We start from the raw sequence: 15,420 nt of genomic DNA, 5'->3' as shown, positions 1-15,420 counted from the left end.
TTGCATTTCCCTAATGGCTAATGAGGTTGAGCATTTCTTTAAGTGCTTCTCTGCCATTCGATATTCCTCTACAGAGAATTCTCTGTTTAGCTCTGTTCCCCATTTCTTAATTGGATTACTTGGTTTGCTGCTTTTCAGCTTGTTTAGTTCTTTATATATACTGGATATGAGTCCTCTGTCAGATAAAGGGTGGGTGAAGATTCTTTCCCAATCTGTAGGCAGTCGCTTTGTTTTGATGACAGTGTCCTTTGCCTTACAGAAGCTTTTCAGTTTCATGAGGTCCCATTTATTGATTGTTGCTCTTAGAGCCTCTGCTGTTGGTGTTCTGTTCAGGAAGTTTTCTCCTGTACCAACGAGTAGGACAAACCCACTAAAATCTGTGCATCTAAAGAAACTAAGCAAGAGAGAAGACCCTAACTAAAACGCTCAATCCTCATCCTGAAAGGCAAAGAGGATGGACAACAGAAGAAGAAGAAAACAGGAAACAACCTAGGAACCTGCTACAGAGGGCCTCTGAAAGCCAGAAGAAGAAAACAGGAAACAAACTAGGAACCTGTCACAGATGGCCTCTGAAAGCCTCTGCCCTGCAGACTATCAAAGCAGATGCTGAGCCTGATGGCCAACTGTCGGGCAGAGTGAATGGAATTTTATGTAAGAAGTAGGAAATAGTAAGAGCTGGAGAGGACAGGAACTCCACAAGGAGAGCAACAGAACAAGAAAATTTGAACACAGGGAACTTCCCAGAGACTCATACTCCAACCAAGTACCATGCATGGAGATAACCTAGAACCCCTGCACAGATGTAGGCTATGGCAGTTCAGTGTCCAAGTGGGTTACATAGTAATGGGAAGAGGGACTGCCTCTGACATAATCTGATTGGCTTGCTCTTTAATCACCTCCCCCTGAGGGGGGAGCAGCCTTACCAGGCCACAGAAGGACAATGCAGCCACTTTTGATGAGAACAGATAGACTAAGATCAGAAAGAAGGAGAGGAGAACCTCCCCTATCAGTGGACTTGGGGAGGGGCATGCATGCAGAAAGGGGAGGGAGGGTGGGATCGGGAGGGGAAGAGGGAGGGGCTTATGGGGGGATACATGAATAAAGTGTAATTGAATAAATGAATAAAGTGTAATCAATAAAAAAAAGTTAAAAAATAGAGATGCAGAATTTCTTAACAATTTGCAAGCTAAGAACACACAAAAAAAATTACCTACCATACTCAAGTTGGCTTGTTTATTGCTGTCAGTACTGCACAATGGTACAGCCCATATTGATGTCAGTGTCCTCAAGAAGATGAAAATTAACCTACCACAAGATCCAGCTACACCACTTCTGGGAATAAACCCAAGGACTCTACATCCCACACAAGATCCAGCTACACCACTTCTGGAAATAAACCCAAGGACTCTACACCCTACTCCAAGATACTAGCCCAGCCATGCTCACTTTTGCTCTATTCATAATAGCCATACACTAGGGAAAGTCTAGATGACCATCACTAATGACTGGATGATTCAAATGTGGTAGATTTACACAATGGAATATTATGTAGCTGTTAAGGAAAATGGAAATAGCCTGTAAATGGATGAACTAGAAACAATTATCCTGAGTGAGGTAATTGGGACACATACAAAAAAGAAAGTATGTCTTCTCTTCTATGTGGATGCTAGCTTTTATGCTACAGCTATATGTGTTTCAATAGTCACAGAGGCTAGGTAGCTAATAAGGGATGGGAGTGGAGTGAAGGAGATCCAAGGAAGAAGAGTAGAGTGTAACAAAGATATAAAAGAGAAAATTAGAATAGGATTGGAAGGGAAATGAAAAATAAAGCAAAAAAAAAATGGATGGAGGGGGTGTAGCACTCATTTTTAAACTCTATTTTTTGGGGGGTTCCTTAAAGCCACTCCCTTCCAAAACCCCAACCCTAGATAAACGAGAGAAGGTTAGTGAGGAGAGGGGGCACAGACCTCTTTACTTCTCCCAGCAGTTTAGGATCAATGTTTTTTTTTTTTTCAGGGTTATACCAATTCTCCATCAAAAGCAAAAGCAGTCTCCTTCATCTCTCGCCACCAAGCCTTTGTACCACAAAGCATCTCTGGTCTCTCCAAACTGCAACTCACCACACTCCACCACTGTGTGTCACACATTCTCTTTCTCGGCTCTCATATTTATATCCTCAGAGCCATACACCCCGCCCCTCTCTGTGCCATAGTAAGGCAGGCTGTTACCAGCTGTCAAAGACCACATCCCACATGAGACAATTACCAGCTGTGGACAAACTAAAGCCCAAACTAAAATACCACACTTAGAATTAAAACAAAAAACATATTTACACAAATGCGTTGTAAAGAAACAAAAACTTCCATTACATGGGAGTAAGTAACATTTATGGCCTTTGAAAAAGCCATATGGAACCCTTGCACTGTAGAAGCTACATGAAACATATACATATATGAACTGAAGCTAAATGGAGTCACTATACAATTGGGGTGTTGTGTTGTATACAAGAATGTATACAATTTACCCTTGTTCATTCAAATGCTGGTTTCTCTACCCCACTATCTGGTTTCAATCTCGACATTACACTATGATGTTTATTCTAAGCATTACCTGTCTCAAGTTTGTGTAAGCATGCCACTATTTAGAACAAATGCATTGTCAATAAAACAACCAGACAATGCTGAGCAATGGAGTAGGGTGGACATCCTGGTCCAGAGGGGAGGAGAAAGAAGGAGGGGGAAGAGCCGGAGAGGAGAGATCAGCAGGACAGGACTTGGAACCATGAGGAGAGATGAACTGGACCTAATATATCACTAAAAGCAAGTATAATGGGTAAAATCTGAATGGGAGGAAACTATGTGGGCTTGGAGGTTTAAGATGGAATAACTATAGCCCAGCATTGTGCTCTAGGTTAATTAAATAAAGCCTAGTCTCTGTGTGGTGATTTGGGTATACAGCTGGTTTAGGAATAACCACTGTTTAACTAAAAGATAAATCAATAATAAATATTAATAATCAACAACATGGGGGAGACAAGGACTCGGCTATTCATTTATAGTAAGTAAATCCCCCAGTGCCATAATTAGCTTACAACTAATTGAGCTGCTAGACAAAAGGTTCACAGAGAGACACCACACACACACACACTGCCACCAAACATCATAAGATATTTCAACGTTATTGCTTACTTTCCATAATCTGATGGTAAGATCTCATTGCTGAAGGTGCAAATTCCTTATGCCAGCAAACACTGAGAGTTGGTACCCAACTAGAAACTTTACCCATACTGACTAGTGTTCATGGTGCTTGAAGTTACTTTGCACACTACAATAGTCATTAATTTCAGAAAAAAAGTACAAACAAGAGAAAAGTAATCATCAATTTCACAAAGCTACAAACCCTGAAACCTATAACAGAGACCAGCTTGTAAAATGTACCGGTGCAATACAGGACACAAATGTTATTATGGCAATATGAACCATATCCTGCTGGTATTGAAGACCAGTCCATGAGATAAAAGCCATGTATGACACTGCTGAAATGGTTAAGACCCTGAGACTAGACAGGTCATAGGCCTAGGAGAAATTCAGTTAAAGAACATAAAATTAAAAGATCCCTAGTGACAAACTGCTATACCCACAGATTTGAGCATCACTCATCCATCGTTAGAGACGCTTTTACTTGCAGTCAATGGTTAAGTAACAAAGAGATCCACAACTAAACAATGCGCAAAGAAAGAGTCAGACACTTGAGAGCCCTCAAACTCAAATGGGGGATCTTTATCAAACCCCTCCTTTCAAGGTTCAAAATTTATGAAGAGGAGTAGGCAGGACTGTAAAAGCCAGAGGTGGTGAATGACACCATATAAATAATGTCGTCCAAACACAACAGAATGAATACACATGTAAAATCACAGAGAAGGTGGTATCACCCACAAGACCCATAGAGGTTAAAAACAGACAAAATCCCAGCACTGAGAAGAAGTGAGCACAAAACTTCGATCCCTAACCAAGAAGCTGTTTGAAATTGGTATCTACTAGGAATGACAAGATCAATTTCCTCAAAGGAGTGCCAATGGGTATGTCAACCATAGTCCAGGGCGAGCCCATGCCCCAGCATTGCTGACTGACACAAAGCAGGCTCCATGATTTGTGTGTGTGCTCTTTGTTTTGTTTTGGCTTTGTTTTTTTGTTTGTTTGTTTGTTTGTTTGTTTTCAGTCTTAACTTAGAGTTTTTATTGTTTGCAGTTTTCTGTATTTGTTGGTTTTTTTGTTTTTGAGAAATAGATAAAGGATATATAAGTTGAATGGGTAGAGAGGTGGTGATAATCTGGAAATACTTGAAGAAGGAATATGATCACAGTATACAAAAAGATTTTTTTTAAATAAAATAAGCCCAAACCAATATGTCCTATGTTTTTCTTTTTATAATCATATTATAGTTTATATTTTATAGATAATTTATTTAGATATTAGTTATGTTAATATAGACATACGAGAGCAATAAAATATATCAGTATGCTAAATAAAATTATAACAAATCTTCATGTACAAGTTAGTTTACATGTATACTATATATCAAAAAACAAAACAAGGAAGAAGAGATAGCTGGCAATTAAGAACACTAGCTGTTCTTGCAGAGAACCAGAGTTTGATGCCCAGCACCTATATGGCAACTCACAACTACTCGTAACTCCAGTCTCAATATATACAACATACTCTTTGGTATCTATGGATTCTGCACTTATGTATACATAGACATACATGTAGGCAACACTCATATGGGTAAAATAAAAATGGGGGAGGGAAAATCCTACAACTGCCAGCATAAAATAATATTATGGAAAAAAAAAAAAAGTACCTTCTTCAAGGATGGGCCGTGGGATGACAAAAGGAATCTCCTGAAGAGGTTCCATGTACTTGTGACCAGCACTAATAATCTTTATTTGCGGCAAACAGAGGACAAGTGTTCCTGGTATGCTGGTTTGTCCATGGTACCAACTTCTTACTGTTCCAGGAATATCACCAGATACAATTGTACTGGGAGATGGCAGACTGTCATTTGGAATGAATACACAGCAAGACTGTACATCAAGCTAGAAAAGAAAAGCAGAATTAAGATATTTGGGTTAGATCAAACATGCATTTGAACTACTACTCATCTTCACCATAAAAAATGAAGTAAAAAATGGAAACATGCCCAGCATGTATCCTCATGAGTTATTGGATTTAAGAAATCTAAATGACAATTAAAAAGGATTGTTTCAAGCACACAGTGACATGAAATAAAAAATGCTGCTGCCCTTCACCAGTTGTTTCAAGAATTATGATGGGAGTTAGAAAATGTGCTGAGAAATAAGGAAAAACAAAAACATTCCTGCTTCTCAAGGTCATTAGATTTAGGTAGCAGCACACAGATAAGGCGGTAAACTTTTATTTTTCTTAATAATGCTATTTCTATGCCCATTTGGGGCCTGTATTTAAAAATTACGAACTGAAATACATGGACACAAACTTAAAATACTCAGTTCAAACCTCCAAGAATCATTAGAAGAATGTGTCTGGGTAATAAACCTTGTGTGTACACCCAAAGAGGCAAAATATATACGAATGTACATTTGTATAACACAGGGCAATAGGAAGTCTTAGAAATCAAAGTGTTTTGTCTCATTTTAGTCTTCAATTACATAAATTGTGATTATTACATAAAATTTAATTCTCCTTAAAGATTGAGAATAGTTAATTAACTCAACAGAGCCATAGAACATTAATACGCCCAAATGCATAAGTTTTTTTCTTTTTCTTTTAAATTCAGAACAAGTGAAGGTTAAGTTCTATTAGTCTTAGGTGACTCTTAAAAAACAATATTCAGTTCATCCTGTTTGCCCTTCTGAATGAGGGTTCAGCCTCTTTCCTAGGCTCCTCCTTGCTTAGCTTCTTTAGGAGTATAGATTTTAGTATGGTTATCATATATTACATGTCTAATATCCACTTATACGTGAGTATATGCCATGTGTGTTTTTCTGCTTCTGGGATACCTCACTCAAGATGATCTTTTCTAGTTCCCACCATTTGCCTAAAAGTTTCATGATTTCCTTATTTTTAATTGCTGAGTAGTATTCCATTGTATAAATATACCATAATTTCTGTATCCATTCCTCAGTTGAGGGACATCTGGGTTGTTTTCAGATTCTGGCTATTATGAAAAAAGCTGCTATGAACATGGTTGAGCAAATGTCCTTGTTGTACACTTGAGAATATTTTGGATATATGCCTAGGAGTGGTATAGCTGGATCTTGAGGTAGCACTATTCCTAATTTCCTGAGAAAGCACCAGATTGATTTTCAAAGTGGTTGTACAAGGTTACATTCCCACCAGAAATGGAGGGGGTTCCCCTTTCCCCACAACCTCTCCAGCATGCATCATCCCTTGAGTTTTTGATCTTAGCCATTCTGATGGGTGTGAGGTGAAATCTCTGGGTTGTTTTGGTATGCATTTCCTGATTGACTAGATGTTGAGCATTTCTTTTAAGTGTTTCTCTGCCATTCAATATTTCTCTGTTGTGAATTCTCCTAGAAGAACAGGACAGGAGCCTTCCACAGAGGACTTCTGAAAGACTATACCGAGGGTATCAAAGGAGATACTGAGACTCATAGCTAAAATTTGGGCAGAGTGCTAGAATCCTTATGGAAGAAGGGGGAGACAGAAAGACATGGAGGGGACAGGAACTCTGCAAGGAGAACAACAGAGACAAAATACCTGGGCCCAGGGGCACCTGCAGAGACCGATACTCCAAGCAAGGACCATGCATGGAGAGGACCTAGAACCCCTGTTCAAAGCAAGCCTACAGGCTGCCAGTTTCCAAGTGGGTTTCTTAGTAAGGCGTACAGGGGCTGTCTCGGACATGAACTCAGTGGCTGGGTCGTTGATCACATTCCCCCTGTGGGGTACAGCCATGCCAGGCCACAGAGGAAGATGATACTGCCAGCTTTGATGAGACCTCATAAGCTAGGATCAGATAGAAGGGGAGGAAATCCTCACCTATCAGGAGACTAGAGAAAGCACATAGGGGGAGAAAAGGGAGGGTGGGTAGAACTGGGAGGAGATGAGGGAGGGGGCTGCAGCAGGGATACAAAGTGAATAAATTGTAATAAATAAATAAAATTAATTAAACAAACAAACATACAAAACAATATCTAGCATGTGGTTTTAATAATTCCTCAAAGTCTTGGAAACTTGAATTGTTTTGTTAAGCAAATGTAAATTACAACTTATTAGTTTTCTATAAAAACTGTACAACAAATACGTGATTTGGAGGTATGATAAATCTTGCATTGCTTAACTAAGTTTAGGGATAGATAATTCAAGTGATTGTGTTAGCAAGAAGAATGTGCTTTGTAAAGGATAATGAAAGATGCAGTAATAGCCTTTCTTTCAGATAAATGTATTTCTAGAAAGAGCATGACATTCCACTCAGATTTCCTTGATAAAATAAATAATTCACTAACATGCAACATGGTTTGTATTGGTTTTACATTTCTGGATATAGACAACTACTGAATTCAGTGAAGAAAAATGGCACATAACCCAATGCAAAAAAAAATCCATATGATGTATCAACTGAATTATGTTAGTTCTAGAACCTTGCTTGCAGTGCTTGCAATTTAAGTTTGTAAGTATTAAAGACTTGATGATCAGATTAAGATCATAACATATTTCATTGAAAAATAACTCTACATAGTCTTATATGTATCATTAGTATGTTTTAAATATTTAACATAATGCATTAATGATGTTTAACTGTACAGTTTACAATGGCATAACCTAAGTGAGCATTCTTTCCTAATTCAGATCAAAGGACCAAAATATTAATAAATATTAACATTTCATATAGATATTGATGTTATGGTAAAATGGTCTCAACAATGTGAGGTCACTAGTTTAATATACGGAAACATGCAGAAACGTGACAATATACACAAAGTCAGTCTTAGAAATAAAATTTAATTGCACTCTATATCCAAAATCATAAAATACCACACACTAATAACTTAAAAATCAACTAGTTCATAGAACGGAAACAATGAATAATGCATATAGAAACAATAGTATATTTATATATGAGTTAGGTTAAAAACTCTACAAGATAAGCTTTCTAAAATAAGGTATTTGTGATGAAGGTTCCTTTAGTGAGTAGAATCTAAGCATACATACTAAAAATTGCTCAAAATTTTTACGGAGAAATATGTATTCTATACAGTGAGGCTATCACATGAAATCTTTTTTTATACTTTTAGAATAACTGTTAAACTGTATGTCTAAACTGTGCTTTAATGTAAAATGTTGAGTGATTTACATTACTGGTCATAAGTGTGCAGCTATAAATTCTGACAATCCGAGGGAAAGAAAATGAAGTAATCTGCCAGTAAGACATCCTAAATCCGGGGTCAGATTTTGCTCATGGAAACCACCTGGTTGGGACCCTCTGCGCCACACCAAACACAAATGATCTTTTAAAAAAATATCCTATTCATTAATGCACTGCAGCTGCACTGAGTGTTACTTCACTTTTCCATGGCAACATCCTTTCTGTTTCAAGGATCTTGTTTCAGTTTTGGTAGCAACAAGTTCTTTTGCCAACATTGAACACATTCATGGGTGAAAGTAAAGAAATTATTACAAATTCTTGAAGTAGAACAACCACTATTTCATTCATACTAGATCGAGAACTATGCATTTAAGGTTTCAGACTCAGAGGGTAAAACAATAAAGTAAAAAAAGTTTGGTATTCAGATTCTAACAAATGAAATAATTGCAATGTACACTTATTCTTAAATTTTAAGTTTATGTGCCACTGAAAAAGATCTATGCATGGTGTTCCCCAGATCTATAGGTGAAAATTCAAAATCATCAGCTTGTTCTTTTCTAAAGAGTGACAGAAAAACAGTGGGTCTGGATGGAAGGAGAAGCTGGGAGGGACTGGGAGTAGTAGAGGTAGGAAAACTGTAATCAGGATATATTGTATGAGAAAATAATCTATTTTTTTAAAAAAAAGGGAAGGAAGGAAGAGGGAAACCTTATTTTTGTGATTTATGTGCTGTATAAGTATGATGGCAACTCATTTAAAGAGAAGCATTTACACATTAACCTGAAAACTCTTAGCTAGTCCAGTGACTGGCCAGTCTTATGAAACACTTCATATGTAAATACTTCCTAATGCTGTGCTAGGTGCCTCTTAGTCCAAAATAAAATGTTCCCCTTGTTTGAACTAAAACTTTAGGAATAACTGATATCATGCAGTGGTAGAGAGACTCTCCAGGAGAGGAATGAATGAATGAATGGGTGGACAATATTTCATACAATTACCCAATATTACAACACTTTTAGCAGACCATAAACTATAAGGCAACACTATGCGTGTTGCACTTGCTCTACAATACTGAACACAGTTCCTAGTATTTACTAGGTATTCAATCATCAACAAATGATGATTTTTGCCACCAGGTATTAAAATTATGTCTTCACTTATGTTGTTGAGTTTTTCATTCTACAGGAAAAATTCTATTAGGTTAATTAATAAAATTGACTTATTGGTCAGATAAGCTCAAACAGAGTTGTAGTCCATGTGATAAGTCATTTTCCTCATGTAGGGGAAATATAATATTGATAGAAAGATGTATGCTAGTCAACTAAACATTTGCCTACCAAATAAATGGGCACTGGAAGTAGGAGAAAACAAGTAATAGGACAGGAGCCTACCACAGAGGGCCTCTGAAAGACTCTACCTAGCAGATACTAAGATTCATAACCAAACCTTGGGCAGAGTGCAGGGAATCATATGAAAGAAGGGAGAGTTAGTATGACGTGGAGAGGATAGGAGCTCCTCAAGGACCAAATATATCTGGGCAAAGGTATCTTACATGAAACTGTTTCTCCAACCAAGGACCATGTATGGATATAACCTAGAACCTCTGCTCGGATGTAGCCCGTGGTAGCTCAGTAACCAAGTGGGTTTCCCTAGTAAGGGGAACAGGGACTATTTCTGACATGAACTCAATGGCAGGATCTTTGACCTGCTAGTACCCCTGCTAGGCCACAGGAGGACTTTGCAGCCAGTCCTGAAGATCCCTGATAAAACAGGGTCAGATGAAAGGGGAGGAGGTCCTCTTCTATCAGTGGACTTGGAAAGGGGCAGGGAGGAGATGAGGGAGCAAGGGTGGGTTTGGGAGGGAATGAGGGAGCAGGATACAGCTGGGATACCGAGTTAATAAAATGTAACTAGTAATAAAAATAAAAAATAAAATATCACAAAAAATTAAAAAAAAACCAAATAAACCCATAAATAAATACTAAGTTTCTATTTGCAAGAGATTTGCCTTCAAGGATTTAAAAGCATGTACACGGTGTATATATTTTAAAATTTGGTTGTTTACCTAAATATTTACAGACCTTCAAAATTATCAGCCTTCTATGCGTGCTACATCAGAATAAATACATAAAACTGAAACCAAATTTATTTCTTGTTTTATATTTATTATTATGTTTCATATTTGGGGTCTCTATTGATATGGTAAAACACCATGGCAAAAGTAAGTTGGAGAGGAAAAAGTTTATTTCAAAATTTCATCACTGAGAGAATTTAAGGCTGGAACGTTAGGCAGGAACCTGGAGGCATGAGCTGACATAGAGGCCACTGAGGGGTGCTTTACTGTCCTGCTCATCCTGCTTTCTTAGAGCTCTTTCCCTAGTGAGCTGAACCCTCCTAAAAAATAATCATTCAAGAGAATGTATCACAAACTAGGCCACAGGCAAACCTGGTGGGGCACATTCTCAACTGACGTTTCATCTTCCCAAATGACTTTAGCTTGTGTCAAGAGAACATATACTCAGCCAGCAAATTGTGTCATGGAAATGTTTTGGATATGGAATCTAAATATACCCAAGTTTAAGTTTCAAATAAAAAAAAAATCCCAAAGGGGATTATGTTCCATAGTTTTCCCATTCAATTTGATTGTGGAACAGTGGTTGTTAAATTTCTAGTGTAGAATTTCAGACTTCTCGCTGCTAAGAGGCTACCATTCAATGACTCTAACTCAGTCAGTGCCTATGGATAAGAAGGTAAATGTCCATATAAACCTGATAGTGTTAAGTGTTATAAAATATGCTTTCATAATTAAAGTGACTGACTATTCACCTGCCTGTTTTGAAATGTCTATTCCTACTTGATCCCGAAGATAAGCAGGAGAGTTCACTAGACATGAAGAAATACTATTATTTTATCAGTGGACATGATCCAGGTAAAATTCCCTAGGCCTAGCTTAACTGGCTTACAGTACTTAAATTCAGACAGTTTGACTGACAATCTCATCAAAATGAGAACATAAAAGTGGTTCTCTACATAATGTAGAGGAACTACTAGAGGGATCAGAGACTCAGAAAACAAATCAGAACCTGCAATGCTATAGGACACCAAACTGAACCTCTCAATACACATGAGCAAAACAGCTGAGTTCAACAATAACAATGAAAACGCTTTCTCTTCTCAGAGTTCCAGGCCAGAGCATTTCTATTTTTGTAACGTTATGCCATTGTTAATTATGTGCTCGCAGAATAAAATTGTAGCTTTCTAAAATGTAAGATCAGTGCTGATAATACTGGCCCTCATGGTTTTCAGATAAAGAAAAACGTCAAAGAACAAATAAGCCTAATATAATTTGATAAAAGGTTTTCTAACCAAAAAATGTCTAAGTCAACATGTACTATTACAGAATAACCATTATAAGGTTGTTTAAAAGCCCTATTTTGCCACTGAAAAAATAAACAATATACCAAATACTGTTGGTGCCTTTATACTTCATAAGTTTTTCTGTCATAAGTATGAAATAACATGGTCTTAATAAATATCAACTTTGGCTCCAAAGTCAACTTTCCATAAACTCTGGTCCCAAATACATTTACTTCTTCAAAATTTTACAAAAAGAATAATATTTTTATAGTTTTAAGGTTATAATGTTCAGTTTCATCTGATGAGAGGTTCAGAGTTTCCTGTTTTATGTTTTGGTCAACAAAACATCTTAGTAAACAGAAAATACTTGCTTTACAATACATATTTTCACTTAGATTTTAATAACTTAGTCAGAGTATAAATATTTAATTTTATCTCTAAAACTTACACGATACGTTAACATCTGGAAATGTTAAACTATAGTAGGTTTTACACAAGCCCATGACTAGAGTACAGCCAGGAAAACCCCAACATCAGAAGCAGGATAGCTGTTCTGAAGAAATAATAATATGCCAACACACTTACTCAAAAAAAAAAAAAAAGAAACCATAAATACACAGTATATTCAAAAGGTCAGGTTGATAAACTTTATGTTATGTGTATATTATCTAATTTCACAAAAAACAAAAGAAGGAAAAAGGGCTACCATTATCTCTATTTACGGATAATTGACAGTGAGATGAGATTAAGTAAACTCAGTAAGGACATTGAATTGTTATAAAACAAAAACAGACAAGTTTCTACAAGAATCATAAAATTGGAAATAATCTTATATGGGAATGGTGTGTTTCAAAGCACAGATAAGCAACAGAAAGCCCAGAGTTAACATTCAAACTTTGTCCATGACTCTTGGAAATATAACACTTCCTGGACTTACTTCCATGAATTTGCTAGCTTCCGTTCCTACTCATCTGATAAGTTTCTCTAAGGAACTTCTACAGAATAAAGTAGTGTGTCAGAGGTCCTCTGAAAGAATCTACCCAGTAGGGTATCGAAGCAGATGCTGAGATTCATCGCCAAACTTTGGGCAGAGTGCAGGGAATCTTATGAAAGAAGGGGGAAGATAGTGGAACTTGGAGAGGAGAGGAGTCCCACAAGGAGAGCAACAAAACCAAAAATATGGGCACAGTGGTGTCTTTTGAGACTAATACTCCAACCAAGGACCATTTATAGAGATTACCTAGAACCCCTGCACAGATGTAGCCCATGCCAGCTCAGTGTCCAAGTCATTTCCCTAGTAATAGGAACAAGGACTGTCTTTGATGTGAACTCAGTGGTTGGCTCTTTGATCACCTCCCTCTGAGGGGGAAGCAGCCTTACCAAGGCATAGAAGAAGACAGTGCAGCCAGTCTTGATGAGACCTGATAGGCTAGGGTGGGGTGGAAGGGGAGGAGGACTTCCCCTTTCAGTGGACTAGGGGAGGAACACAGGAGAAGAGGAAGGGTAGGTGGGATTGGGAGGGGCTGAGGGGAAGGGCTACAGCTGGACTACAAGGTGAATAAATTGTAATAAATAAATAAAACAAATAAATAAATGAAAAATATAAGTAGTGTGTCAGTGGCCCATAGTTGTTTCAGTTTACATATATTCCTGAATTACCTGTTTCTCCCATTCTCGTTGTTTTAAGCCTCTTTGGGAATACTCCCCAAAACAAATTGCCAATATAACTCTGTTCTATGACTCTACAAAGGATTATTCAAAGATACTACTATATCTAACAACCATGGCAAATAGACAAATAAAATCAGACTCTATTATCTTTTAATCCTAGAAAGGCATATTCTGGTGTTTAAATGGTATCACCATGTACTGAAACACTGAAACCAGAATGGAGATGACCAGAATGGAGACAGACTGCTTTCTCATTCCCTAAATTCTTTGGTTATTAAGTTAAGTTAAACTTGAGTCCTTTGGCTATTCAACTTGACTATCTGGTGTTCTGAAATTATAGTTTTCTGTATTTTATTCATTTATTTTGCTTGTTTCTTGCAGTAAGATGAATACGATTCTGTTATTTCATTCTGGGTATTATATAGAACACTATTTGTTTTCTTGGTAAGTTATATATATAAAAGCTGCTGATATTATTCAGAACCCAATTAAGGAATATAAAGGGAATCCTTGGAAATATAAAGGAAATGTAATAAATGTTTTTCTAATGCTGGCATCTAACTTTATATCTTAATACTATTATTCTTGCCCCATTATTGAACTTCTTAAAATGGCATCAAAAAAAGTAATCATACATTACTCAACTCACTGTAGACTGAGTAAGAAGGAAGGAGGTAATTTAAGTGTAACTATTAAAGTGAAGCAGCACTTAGGGTCATTGGTCTGCCTGGTTGTTTGTCACTGTTAACTGTTGTGTTACAGACCACAGAATAGTGCCAATTAGTTCTATGAACCATTGAATGTTCATCTGGGTCACTCTAATATGGTATGGATCTAAAATGTTTCCCAAAACTACTGCACTGAAGGATGAGTCCCCAGATGGTGGGGTAACCTACTGGCAAGACCATAGCAGAACTAGTTAGAAGACAGCTCCTACTTGGAGGAAACAGGCAGGATGCGCCTCTGGAGCATGTGACCCCTTGCCTCTGCTCTCTGTTTTCCAGGTGTGATGAGCTGAGCAGCTCTGCTCTGCCACAGTTTCTGTCATAGTGTAGTTCTCAGAGAAGACCCAAAGATATGGAAACACATTTTCCTTCTAAGAAACAAAGACTAAAACTTCTGAAACAGTGAATAAAAATATTCCTCCTTTCTCAGGCACTTTGTCAAAGTAACAGAAAACCAAGTAGTTTCGTCTCCTAATTTATCAGAACAGGCAGCTAATATCCATAATGCTTCTCCTGACATACTCACATGCCTCTGAGAGCCACAGAATTTTCTGAAGTCCTGAGAGGAGCTCCACTAAGAGGCTTCCTATCAGTCACTGTGTGCACACACATGTACATGGGTGCACTATCTGCACTCACTTTCTATGATCCTATTAATATGTTAAAAAACACAGAACACAGAGCAAAAGAAAAAGGACATGTACTACACAGACAAAAAGTTTATAAGAATCAAAAGAAAGTAATGTTAAACAAGTAGGTGTAAACAAAAATTCAAAAAACTATTATTGCCAAATCTATTTAAAATGTCAAGAAAAGAATGACTTTCCTGCTAGATTCAATATGCCAAACTGCTGAAACAAAAATGCCAACTGAAAAATGCTACAGGTTAATAACAAATAGAACGAGTTATGAGCATTACAAAGTCAAAATAAATTAGAATAAAATATAGTATCCATAAAGAAAAAGCTAATTATAATTTTACATTTAACTTATAATTGAGAAAACTTTAACAGACTTTATAAACTAATTCAATATTTCTCATACCATATTTTTCTCTTAATTCTGAAAGACTGATTCATAAACTAAGCTTTTAAACCTTTTGGATGATATTTTTAAAAAGCAGTACTTAGGACACTTTTAATCTAAAGATACATTTCAAAATACATGTTTATCTAAACCACGTATTTCTCACACAATTCTGATTATAAAATTCTGGGATGAACTGTGGGAATATTGTCTATAATAAGCAAAGTGTGTCAGTGGAAATGTGGCCTGTAATAAGAATAATACACCAATGGAT

At 37.0% G+C, this 15,420-nt stretch overlaps 1 protein-coding gene across 1 annotated transcript in view; it reads right to left on the bottom strand.

The window, feature by feature from the left end:
- Positions 1-15,420, bottom strand: part of Vps13b (vacuolar protein sorting 13 homolog B) — a 563,330-nt gene that overhangs the window by 291,992 nt on the left and 255,918 nt on the right. Inside the window, exon 23 of the mRNA XM_055622389.1 lies at positions 4,861-5,095. Within this exon, the coding sequence (XP_055478364.1) occupies positions 4,861-5,095 (235 nt within the window). The remainder of the gene's footprint in view (positions 1-4,860; positions 5,096-15,420) is intronic.

Source organism: Psammomys obesus, unplaced genomic scaffold, assembly GCF_907164565.1.
Source record: "Psammomys obesus unplaced genomic scaffold, mPsaObe1.curated_primary_1811, whole genome shotgun sequence".
Lineage (NCBI taxonomy): Eukaryota > Metazoa > Chordata > Mammalia > Rodentia > Muridae > Psammomys > Psammomys obesus.
Note: the sequence above shows the minus strand (reverse complement) of the source record. Positions and strands in the feature narration are given on the sequence as shown.